The 13,146-nt window shown below is 42.3% G+C and overlaps 1 protein-coding gene across 1 annotated transcript in view; it reads left to right on the forward strand.

Moving 5' to 3' along the window:
- Cog4 (conserved oligomeric Golgi complex subunit 4) overlaps positions 1 to 13,146 on the forward strand; it is a 64,345-nt gene that overhangs the window by 7,977 nt on the left and 43,222 nt on the right. The window contains exons 6-8 of the mRNA XM_065426026.1: positions 403 to 596; positions 3,884 to 4,040; positions 4,306 to 4,412. Coding sequence (XP_065282098.1) covers positions 403 to 596; positions 3,884 to 4,040; positions 4,306 to 4,412 — 458 coding nt within the window. The remainder of the gene's footprint in view (positions 1 to 402; positions 597 to 3,883; positions 4,041 to 4,305; positions 4,413 to 13,146) is intronic.

Raw genomic sequence — 13,146 nt, forward strand, 5'->3', positions numbered from 1 at the left:
TTTGCAAACTTCCTGAATAGTTGGGTGTCCCAAATCTTCCTTTAAAACATGTACCATTTTTACATTCCACTCTAAAGAGGCCAATGGCAATAATGCGAATGCTTGTTTGTACTTGTAAAAGCAAAATATGCACTTTATATACCATGATCATGTAGTTTTTGATGGAAAAGTATTGTATAAAACAACAAATTTGTCATTTCCACCATAGGAGCTACAGAAAGCCTCATATATATCATGAAATCAGTTATTTTAGGAGTGAATATTTCACTTCATGCTTTCATATTTTGCTTTCGTAAGCACTATTTAGTTCAACAAACCTGCCATTTCTGCCTGTTTTATGCGCATAATCAATGCAGTTTGTTATTTTAAGATAATGTCTTACTGAATGTTTTTCTCTTTTAGGCAGCAGCTTGGAAGAAGCATTTTCATCACTTCGTGAAGCTAAAAACAGGCTACGTCATATAGTCATGAAAAAGTTCAAAGAGGCAGTCAATGAAGGAGACATTGCTTCTGTGGAGCGCTTCTTCAAAATTTTTCCTCTTCTCAACCAACATGATGAAGGGCTGCACAAGTTCTCCCTTTACTTGAGCTCACAGGTAATGTTTTTACCAGTGGCAAAACCTTAAATCACAATTATTTTTACAACTTAGTTGCTTTACCAGTTGTTACATCAAAGTAACTTTCTTTTAGTTATCTGAAGAGCTTTGAAAAGACCTTGAAGATCTATTTTCCTTTGCTGTGTTTCAATCATGCACAATCTTTCATAGCATTAGCCACTACTGAGCGCATGCATGCGATCATGTCTGTCACTGAAGTTGAAAGCCACCATTGGCTTGTTTTCTTGTAGTGAACATCACAGCACAAGCTTTTGTGCATTCGTGAAAGAGACAGAAAAAAGATCTTCATAGTTTTTTTGTTGTCATGCAACTTTTGCACAGGACAGCCCAAGCATGCACATGCTCAGGTTTAGATGTCCACCTTGTTTGCTTTCAGCAGTTAACACTTCTTGGCGCATCTCCATCATCATCTGCTTTTGTTCACATTTTTTAGCTCACTTCGGTTTACCATTTCGCTCTTATTGTTGTCATCTGTCCTCTGCATTTGTTACTCGGAATTCAAGCTCTTTTCTCCCCTCTTTGGGAGTCCTTGTTGCTGTCCTTACACCTCTGCCTGGTGAACTCTGAATTGCTGCGGCTCATGTGTGCATGCTTGCATTTGGGAAGGCACCAGAAGTGCTGCTAGCTCTGCTTGACCTTCCTGTTCTGTGAACCTTAATGCACACTCTTCTCTACTCACCCCACACTCTAGTGAGCAGGAGCTTGCATTGTATATAACATTACTTTGCATCCCATCTGTACAACTGACCATAAGTGCTATTATTAAAACACTGGAGCAGAGAAAATTAAGCGTCCTCCCTTAAATAAAAAGGTGCAGTGGATGCTTCTGCATATGTGCACCACATTGCTCGTCTAAATTCTAGGCTGACGGGCAACATAAGTGCTCTGAGAAGTCTGTAGTCAGCTGTACTTGCTTATGTGTTTTATTGGCAGAGCCAATGTAAACAACATTCATGGGAGGATTGTTGCATAGCTTTATTGTAACCCGGAAAATGCTGCACAGAACAAAGGCTGTTTCAGCACCAAATACATTCATTTTCCTTCCACTATGTACTAGAAGACACTAACAGGGACGAAACGAACACTGGTCATAAAAAGGGCACGGAGTGATGCAGGCGAGCGCAGTACATATCGAAGCAAACCATAAATGGTGGTATCACATTGCAAAACATTAGAAAACAGTTTAGGCACATTAGTAGCACTACAAAACCTTACTAAGCATTGTAATTAGGCGAGGAAAATTACTTGAAAATGTATCCATCAGCTGTGGCATGCCTAGGTATGATGTCCTTGACTGCTGCAGTTGTTTGTCAGCATTTTGCACTTTTGTATTAAGGGGGCATTAGGTTTCTGTGTGCACGCTTCTGTCGCTTGTGTAGAGGGCATAAAGGAAGGGGGAAGGAAAAAACATTTGCTTGCTCCCCCATTTCAGTGTGCACCATGTGATGCAAGACGTTTGACAGAGAAAGAAGGTGAACAGAAATGTGTAGGGCCAAAGCACAAAATAAATGCTGAGCATGAACAGCTCCCTAGGCAATGGCAAAACTATGCCTGTATTCTTTCTACTCCTCAACAACTTGTATTAGATTAAACTTCTCAGCATCTTTGTTTGCACAGTATAGCCATACACCATTGGTATACCTGGGGAGTGCCTTTTCTTTGGGTGGCACTCCTCAGGAGTAATGAGAGGCATGTCCGAAGAGAGCTACGTGTGGCTCAGCCATGAAATTAACATAACACATTACATCATTAATTCTGTCTTGGTGTTTTTTTTTTTTTTGCATGACAGTGAATATGTTGCGTCACATATAGTTGCATAGCGTCTACTGGCTGCTTCAATATGAGTCATTCAGTAATAGCATGAAGACTGCCGTAGTTTATCACTCTTCTTTACTCTGTCCTAGGCAGAACGCTTTATGGAAGGAGTGGCTCATGTGGAATGTGTGATCTCCCATTTTTAACTTCCTGCACACAAGCTGTCAACTGTAGAAAGGTGCTGCATGGTTATGCATGATAACCCAGGCATTATGGGTGTCATATTTGCTCCACCTAGCCAGTTCTTGTACCATTTGGCATGCTCACAATGATCAGAAAAGAGGGAAAGGCTCAGAGACAATAAACTGCAGCATCTTCATGGAAGGTGCTCTTGGGCGTTTCAAAGCTTAATCGAAGCTTCTTTAATCACTCCCTTGCAAATGCAGTCGAACCTCATGATAACGAAATCACATCTGACGCAAATATACCTTCATTATATCCCATATTCATAATAAGCAATCCCATTGATATTGACAGAAAAAGTTGTGATCATGTCTATGCTAAAAAAAAATCGAGGTTGCTGCATCCAACAAGCCAGCAAAGGGTCTTTGTTGGATTTTGATGGCCCCCAGACAATGATGTGCAGTGGGGCTACATGGCATGGGAACAACAGCAAATTACATATACGGTTTTTGCACCATCATTAATATGCAACCGTGTGATTGGTATGAACACACAGGATCAGCATGTTAGCTTGATGGCTGCAGTCCAACCAAGCCAAGCCACTGGCTGTAGCATGCATGCCCATCCCGAATGTGCTGTTTCAAGTGGCTCTGAGTGCACTCAACGACTGATTTTTCAAACACAGAGGGAGCTGCATGCGTACCTGAACTTCAGTACTACAGCTATTAGTCTAGCTAGTGTGAGTGACATTACGCTTGATCGCTGTTTTGGTCTACGACTGCGAACATATTGACAAGCTTTGTGTGACAGCTTGTGGCCAGCCGCTCCACCGCCTGTCATTAAGGAATTTTTGTCACAACCAGACATGGAGGTGGTCAGGCCTAGGACCTTTGGCCTAACACCCACCATTTCATCTGGAGTTGGCAATCAAAGTTGCAGTTTGGTGCTGAGGCGATATTTTATTGTATTTGGCATCATAATACATATTTTGAGCCACATGCAAACAAAAATTTCCTTCACTATCTGTATAATCGATGTCATGGCCAATCCCACATTTCTTTATTTTGCTATAGCAGGAGAATACTGTATATAAATAAAGCAGTCTGACCAAATTTTTTAATTACTTTTCTATATACAATAATATGTTATATCAAGGTTCAACTGTATAGTTTGCCCTATATCATACAATCCAGTGTCACTGCTTTAGCTGTTGGTTTTTTGAAATTGGTACCGTGTAGATTGTTGACCGTAGTTGAATTTATGTATACCAGTTATTATTGTGAAGTTTTGACAGTGTTACCAGCAAGAGCTTTTATGCTATTTTGCAGATCTCTGAAACGGCGCATAAAAATCTCAAGCAGGCTCAAGCAACAAGTTCCACAGACAAGCGGGCAAATGTTATTTATGCTGATACTGTGACGCTTTTGTTTGAGGGAATAGCAAGGACCATTGAGATCCATCAGCCCCTAGTGGAGACTTACTATGGTAATGTTTCAACAGAGTCACTTTTAATTTGAAAATATTGCTTCAAGAAATTTTGTAACTTGTTCATAAATTTACTGAGAACAAAAATCACAAGAGTGGTCAGTATAGTTCTGAGTCAACTTTTTTACCGATTTGCTTTCTTTTGCTCTGTGCATATCGTTAAATTGTATCCTTCCAGAATTTTTGCTTTAGTTCAAAATATTAAACCAGTTTTGCTATATGAAAGTAACATATTTACTTGCTTGTGTTCCTTATTCACTGAAAGGTCATGGCAGGCTGCACACTGTGGTGGAGTTACTACAGAAGGAGTGCGACTGCCAAGTGAAAAAAATCTTAGAAGACTTCAAGAAAAATAGGCAGTTCAAGAAAAAGGCAAGTCTCCACTAACCAACTTTTCTAGTCGGAAACAGTGTGATAGTCCAAGAACGTTAAGAACATCTTCTATGCAGTATTGCATTCTTTGATAAGGTGGATAAAATTACATATATTTTGCCTTGACGTAGCATGGGTCTTCTGACTGGTCCCAGTGATCTTTTCATTTCAAGAGGGCCTCCCGCCAAGTTGCAAACAAATAAGCTCGGTGCATAAATAATGTGGTGACAATCATGCCCACAAAATAGGTAAGCCTCGATATAACGAAATTGTGGATATAACGAAGTACTATTTAACTTTACATAAATTCTTGTCCACAGAACACCATGTATTTAAAACCTCAATATAACGAAGTGTGCTTCTATGCAATTGCAATATAATGAAATATCACTGCCGCCGCAAAGGAATGCCGAGATAGTAGTTTTAGTTGGGTGTCCACAAGAGTTCTGCTTACGCAGGAAACTCATGGAGGCAAAAGCCCGCAGCTTTTGAAAAGCTGCATAGCTTCTGCTGCGGGCTGTGCAGCCTTTGTAGGACATTCTCGCATGTTAAAGCGTGTCCACGAGACAGCATTTTTCTATATCGCTCCGACCAAAGATATGACACTGACTTGGGGTTTGACTTCCTGGCGGCAGATATTGGCTACACTGTTTCAGAAGCTATCGTATGGCGGTGCTGAGTTTCACACTACTGGCTCCTGTGCAAGTTGGCAATCCCCTTAACTTTTGCGTCCAGCCAACTGTTGCTGTCCTGTGCGCGTGCATGCACTTTGCTACGTACGCACAACCTCACGCGCGGTGTACGTTGGTGGTTGCGGACGCCCAACTAAAGCTGTCTAATAAATGGAAACTTCCGCGGACACAGAGGGTCGAATGATTAAATTACAAGCTGCTTGCAATTACGGCTGCTTGCAAACGCACCATTAAAATTGCGCGCCGCGCGATAACAGCTACTGCCGAAGTGGAGCTGCATCATGTTCAGTATAAAGCCCAAGTGCGGTAAGATCCTATACAACCCCACGCACTGTGTGCTTTAGGTGCGAGTGAAAGTGTGTGATCGTGAGACAAAAAAGATAGTCACTTCACGAGTGCCGCTTTCTCGTGCTAGCGAAGGGAAAGAGGGGGAGGGGAGCAAGCTCGCGGTAATGCAGTGAAGCGCGTGCGAGGCAGCAGGGCGAGGGAGGAAGTTAAGTTGGCGCGCATCTCGGCGGTGGCTGCGCGTAGCTGTGAGGCTTAACTGTGAGGCGCATAGCTGTGAGCCCCCTCTGTGTTTGAATGTATGTGGGGGGGTTGGGCGCTTCTTCAACTGTGAGGCTTTTCTTTCGAGGAACCCGTATGGGTTTCCTTTGTAGCAATTGCTATGAACGGGTGGATGTCTGATTTTTCCTTTATTAATAGCAGTAAGCGCGGCTGAGTGCATATGCTGCCGCGTACCCTGATTTAGAGGTAACCTGCCACGTGTGCAACGTGTCAGCGTGCCGAGACGGCGCGGCACCATGTAAGCTGTCTTCCCGCGTGTTTAGTACTGGAGGTTGCATAATTTCGAGTTTCGGTGACTTGTTATAGCGAGAGGCAGACGAAGCATTCGCTCCCCACTGCCAGCGCTTTTCATGATAGCGTCATTCCAGTGCTGGCGACGCTATCAGCTGCGGGGCCGGAATGCACCGCAAAAATGCGGCTGGCTCCGCTTAATTCCTACCGCTTATGGGAAGATATTGTTAACGTACATGGCATGAAACTGTATCATTCGTCGCCGGCTCCCAAATTCATCAAAATGAACAGTTTTTTCATTCAGATTTGTTTTTTTACGTTGCCGGATAATTCAGAAAATTCTGCGGCCCCTTTCCGTGTAAGAAAAATCAATCAGCGAATGTGCTTATTTGCATAAATGGTCGAATTTCAATAGAATTAAATTTCGATATAACGAAGCAAATTGCCAATTTTACCAACTTCGTTATATCGAAGTTTAACTGTATTGCAGGGTGATTCCACTAGAGATCAAACATCCTTGTCCACTTGATATTTTTGTTTTGTCTGGTTTTTTTATGTCATGTAGGAATATTCAAACTGCTCGGAACCGAAAATTTTATTCCCAAGTAATGTTCCCAGCAAGCAGAAAAATATTTAAAGGTGGTGGTGCGAGTGTCCTCCTTTTGCTTACCACAATATTTTCCGATGTCATGGACGAATTAAATGCAAACTAGAAAGGTTGTGAGGTTGTGTCAAAAACCTTTTCTGCTCATTTTAATATGTGTCACAGTAAATTAGTTCCATGCATTTTTTATGCAGTCCACAAACTAAAAAAATGTAAAAAAATTCCAAACATGGCCCAAATCTGCAAAATTTTGCAACTTTGGTACGCCTTGATGCATTTTCTATTTCACACAGAAACTTGCAAAAATGTCAAACATAGAAGATTCTCTTTGCAACAATTATGCAAAATATTATCTTCCTAAATGAAACACAAGAGAAGAAAAAGAAATTGTTGAACAAGCAAGGTTTTTGAAAAAAACTCATTTTCAAATATAAAATAAAAAAAAAACTCCGGTTCCAGTTTTGAAAAAATTTTGGATGGAAGTTCGCTTATGTTGGGCAAAATGTGGGTGCACTAATATGTTTCCTCACTTGCATTATTCACAAACTCATCATCATCATCAGCCTGGTTACGCCCACTGCAGGGCAAAGGCCTCTCCCATATTTCTCCAACAACCCCGGTCATGTACTAAATGTGGCCATGCCGTCCCTGCAAACTTCTTAATCTCATCCGCCCACCTAACTTTCTGCCGTCCCCTGCTACGCTTCCCTTCCCTTGGAATCCAGTCCGTAACCCTTAATGACCATCGGTTATCTTCCCTCCTCATTACATGTCCTGCCCATGCCCATTTCTTTTTCTTGATTTCAACTAAGATGTCATTAACTCGCGTTTGTTCCCTCACCCGATCTGCTCTTTTCTTATCCCTTAACGTTACACCTATCATTCTTCTTTCCATAGCTCGTTGCGTCGTCCTCAATTTGAGTAGAACCCTTTTTGTAAGCCTCCAGGTTTCTGCCCCGTAGGTGAGTACTGGTAAGACACAGCTATTATACACTTTTCTCTTGAGGGATAATGGCAACCTGCTGTTCATGATCTGAGAATGCCTGCCAAACGCACCCCAGCCCATTCTTATTCTTCTGATTATTTCTGTCTCATGATCCGGATCCGCAGTCACTACCTGCCCTAAGTAGATGTATTCCCTTACGACTTCCAGTGCCTCGCTGCCTATTGTAAACTGCTGTTCTCTTCCGAGACTGTTAAACATTACTTTAGTTTTCTGCAGATTAATTTTTAGACCCACTCTTCTGCTTTGCCTCTCCAGGTCAGTGAGCATGCATTGCAGTTGGTCCCCTGAGTTACTAAGCAAGGCAATATCATCAGCGAATCGCAAGTTACTAAGGTATTCTCCATTAACTTTTATCCCCATTTCTTCCCAATCCAGGTCTCTGAATACCTCCTGTAAACACGCTGTGAATAGCATTGGAGAGATCGTATCTCCCTGCCTGACGCCTTTCTTTATTGGGATTTTGTTGCTTTCTTTATGGAGGACTATGGTGGCTGTGGAGCCGCTATAGATATTTTTCAGTATTTTTACATATGGCTCGTCTACACCCTGATTCCGTAATGCCTCCATGACTGCTGAGGTTTCGACAGAATCAAATGCTTTCTTGTAATCAATGAAAGCTATATATAAGGGTTGGTTATATTCCGCACATTTCTCTATCACCTGATTGATAGTGTGAATATGATCTATTGTTGAGTAGCCTTTACGGAATCCTGCCTGGTCCTTTGCTTGACAGAAGTCTAAGGTGTTCCTGATTCTATTTGTGATTACCTTAGTAAATAGTTTGTAGGCAACGGACAGTAAGCTGATTGGTCTATAATTTTTCAAGTCTTTGGCGTCCTCTTTCTTATGGATTAGGATTATGTTAGCCTTTTTCCAAGATTCCGGTACGCTCGACATTATGAGGCATTGCGTATACAGAATGGCCAGTTTCTCTAGAACAATCTGCCCACCATCCTTCAACAAATCTGCTGTTACCTGATCCTCCCCAGCTGCCTTCCCCCTTTGCATATCTCCCAAGGCTTTCTTTACTTCTTCCGGCGTTACCTGTGGGATTTCGAATTCCTCTAGACTATTTTCTCTTCCATTATCGTCGTGGGTGGCACTGGTGCTGTACAAATCTCTATAGAACTCCTCAGCCACTTGTACTATCTCATCCATATTAGTAATGATATTGCCGGCTTTGTCTCTTAACGCATACATCTGATTCTTGCCAATTCCTAGTTTCTTCTTCACTGTTTTTAGGCTTCCTTCGTTCCTGAGAGCATGTTCAATTCTATCCATATTATACTTCCTTATGTCAGCTGTCTTACGCTTGTTGATTAACTTCGAAAGTTCTGCCAGTTCTATTCTAGCTGTAGGGTTAAAGGCTTTCATACATTGGCGTTTCTTGATCAGATCTTTCGTCTCACAAACTATAACAGGCCAAAGTGGCCCATGTTGAGCGTGCTGACTTCAGTACCATTGCTGGTTGTCTGTCAGTTTGTATTGTATGCTAATGTAGTTCTAATTTCTTTGCTGCTTCAGAACTTTGCTCTGGCAGCTTGTTTTCAACAAAAAATATATTTTCAGATTTTGTTTGTCTAGCATGTGTGGGGGTTGGGTGCTGCCACCCTCTGAAGTGCTAACGTGTACTGACTTGGCAGCCTACAACCTCTGTGGGCATCGTACTTACACCTCCATTATTCACTTATGAACAGCATGAGAGACAACACAAGTGCATCTGTGGCTGTCTTTGCCCAAATCCGCCTGGCGCACACAGTGCACTGCCTGTACCTGCCTGCCTGTGCCTGCCTTGGCAATGCACCTGTGTGCACTGCCAAGGCAGGCTAATACGTAAGCGACAGAGCGCTTCCGTAATCAGCAGGTGTGCCATTATGGAGTGCTACTTCAATGCCTGCTCTCCATCCCCCACATGCAATGGATACTGGAACCTTCCTAGGCACCACCACACGCGACTCACACTGTGACTTTCTTAAAACTCTTCTGAGTCATTTCCCAAGCCGTTTATTTCACTTCCCATTATCACATGTTTTCCGTGTCACTCGCAGATAACGTCTTCCTGTCTTACCTTGACCTTCACATCTGCATAATTACTTTGTTTAGCACAATACAACGGACGCAAGAAAGACGACAGGACAAGGCACTACTTTCAACTGGCATCATTTTATTGCGTCAGTCGTTTATAGACAGCAGAAGTTAGAGAAACACGCGCAGTGAGCACCATGTGCAGGAACCACCATCATCCGATCACAAGAGCGCACTCATGCGACAGAATTCAAAACACCATATTCAGCACTGTACAAGGTTAAAGAACCTTGTACAGTGCTTTAACCTTGTACTGTGTTGAATATGTTTTTTTTTTATTCTATCACATGAGTGCATCAGATGTTGGTGGTTCCTACACATGGTTCTCACTACGCGTGTTCCTCTAGATTCTGCTGTCTATAAAGAAGTGACACAATAAAATGATGTCAGTTGAGAGTAGCACCTTGTCCTGTTGTCTTTCTTGTGTCCGTTGTTTTGCGCTAAACAAAGTAATTATGGATTCGCACCAACTAGCCCGCCAACGCATTGTGTTTCACCTTTGCGTTTCAGCTGTCCAAAAAAGTGCAGTGCGGCACAACTGAGCCAAAGGCTCCCGAAGTTGCCTAATTTATGATATTTTGTCAGCACCTTGCTGATGCACTTTCCCACACCGAGAACAGCAGAGGTCACTGGTGGCACCAGACGGACATTGTCCTTCAGTAACGGGCGTGGCCCACACATTTTCACAGTGAAAAGTTTTAGACGGCCTTGTGCATGGAACATGAAACCATGAGACATTCTGGAGGCTCATTCACAACAGCGGCACAGAAAAAAAGCAACAGAGGTTTAGCAAGAGGTTCTGCGAGAGGTTTAGGGTATTCACAACACAGACGAGGTCTGGCAGCACTGCTTTACGTGCCTCAAGAAAATCCTGTCTTCATCTAAGTGACACCCTCGATGAAGCAGACAAGGCATTCCTTGGGGAAGAAACAGTGATTGACGACTTGAACAGGTGCATTCAACTTTCTTCTGATGTTTCACCATTGAAGCCACCATCTTCCATTCACAAACACAGCAGATGATCTTACGGAAAGAGAAAACAGGCTGAGATTGAAAGCTTCGTGGTGACAGATACGTTCAACCTTAAGCACTGCATACAGAAGCTTAGTACAGCTGAACCGCCTGTGACGGAGTATCGTGCATGTGCTGGCTGGATAAATAACCTGAAGCAAGAGCACGAGGCTTCAAGGTCCTCCTGAGAGAGCACTTAATTATCATGCCACCAGAAGTTGAAAACGAACATGTTCAAGGGGCAATCCCAGCTGTCGCAATGTACATGCTCAGAAAGGCCCGACATTGACACAAGAAGCATGGAATGTGGTTAGATTTTGATCTGTATGCGAGTTCAAGGTTAAGCCCATTAGGTGTACAGGCTGTGCTCGACTGCTTCACAAAGGACAAGCTTGGGTGCTCTCGGCAGAGCCCGAACAAGAAGGACCTTGTGTCATCATCACGAACAGCCAGAGAGCGTACATCTCAAAACGGTTTATGACACATTCTATTTATTTATTTATTTATTTATTTATTTATTTATTTATTTATCAAATACCGCAAGCCTATGCGGGCCCAAGCAGAAGTGTTAAAATTACAAAAAATAATCATACATGCATTCAGAAGAAAACAAACTGTTGCAAAATTAACAGATCAAAAATTAATCAGATCAATGAGTCACTGCTGTTTATCAATGATAGTGGTAGTGCGTTCCATTCTTTAATAGTATGGGGGGAAAAGGAAAATTTGAAGGCATTATTTCTTGTTTGCTGGGGAGTTAAGGATTCGGAGTGGTGATGGCTTGTTTGTCTTGTGGTTAATGGTCGGGCATATGGAACAGGGTGGTTCGAGAGTTTATTTTTGAGTAGAAAAAGAAATTTAATCCTTTGTCTTTTCCACCATAGTTGTAATGTCTGTATACCATGATCGTGCATGTTAGTTGTTGGTGAGTCAGTTATACGGTACTTGGAAAAAGTAAACATAACTGCTTTCCGCTGAATCATTTCCAGTGCATTAATATTGTGTTTATTGTCTGGATCCCAGAGAGTGCATGCATATTCCATTTTCAGCCTAATGAGGGATCTGTATGCAGGAAGTTTAGTTTCTGGGGGCACTTGTTTTACTTTATGACGCAGAATACAGAGTTTGTGAAATGATGCAGCACATATATTAGAGATATGAGAATTCCAACTCAGTTTGTTAGTTATTGTCGCACACAAATATTTATATTCATTTACTTCGAGAGGATGAGTAGGAAGACTATAGGGAAATGCCCATCTGCGTCTTTTTTTTGTTTGGCATGTATACTGTTTTTCTTCATTCAACTTCATGTCCCATTCTTTACACCATGAATAAATGTTATGAAGGTCATTATTCAAAAGTTCCTGATCCTCTCGGCAAGCAATCTCATGAAACAAAATGCAGTCATCTACGAACAAAGGTATTTGTACTGGTTCAGTAATAACGCAAACAATATCATTAATAAAAATGAAAAATAGGAGTGGTCCCAGTATGCTACCTTGTAGTACTCTGGAAGTAACTGACAAATGACGCAAGTGGTGACCATCAACATAAACCAACTGTGTGCGGTTTGCTAATTAGGCGGAAGTCCAGTTTATTATGAAAGAGGGGAGGCCAATGTATTTTAGCTTGAAGATTAACTTTTTAAAACAAGGTCGAATGCTTTTCGAAAGTAAAAAAAAAATGATGTCAGTTTGACAAGACTTGTCGGTAATGCTTGCAAAATCTATCTGCGAGATGTTCTAGATGTTCAAAGCAGCTTGCCCCGCAAGTGCCATCGCCCTGTCAGTTTTACAGCCTGCGTCCAAAATGGGTGCTGCTCGTACCACAACAAGAGGTTTGCGTTTATTGTGCTAATGCCAACCTTTGTGTCTTCACGCTTGAGAATGTAACTGGTGCGGAAATCTCATTGGAAGGCATGAAAGCATTGTGCATTTGCAGCTCCTCAACCACTGATTGTATGTTAGATGAATGTGAGAGCTGCCCATGGAGTTTCATGAAAGCTTCACTTTGGCCAGTCTGGGAAGGGTTGACGAGGACGAGGTCACATTTGCTGTTTGGGAAAGTGGTGACTTGATCAAGAAGACCTCGTCTCCAACTCTTTTTGCGAAAGAGCTCGGGAAATGGATGACCAAATGGATTCCTCAAGAATACACACGCCACACTCAAGCCGCGGCTGTTCATGAGGCAAAGATGCGCGAGCAGCATAGACGCATTGTTCTGCATTTTGATTTTGCAAAAAACTGGACTGTCCTTCTCTCAAATAAAACACAATCATGCCATTGGCGCTAGAAACAAATCTCCATTTTCACCTGTGTCGCCACGACAAGCAAAGCAACGTACAGCTTTGCTGTCATAAGTGACGACATGCACCACAGTGCAGTTGCACGCCTGCTACACCCTAGGTAGAGTACACAAAGTGTTAGATGAAAAAGCACCCATCTACTGTCGCGCAACACACATCAGCGATGGTGCAGCAAGCCATTTTAAAAATAGGTACCAACTGTATAAGTTGTTCCACTCCAAATATACATCCGC

This window comes from Dermacentor albipictus, chromosome 1, assembly GCF_038994185.2.
Source record: "Dermacentor albipictus isolate Rhodes 1998 colony chromosome 1, USDA_Dalb.pri_finalv2, whole genome shotgun sequence".
Classification (NCBI taxonomy): domain Eukaryota; kingdom Metazoa; phylum Arthropoda; class Arachnida; order Ixodida; family Ixodidae; genus Dermacentor; species Dermacentor albipictus.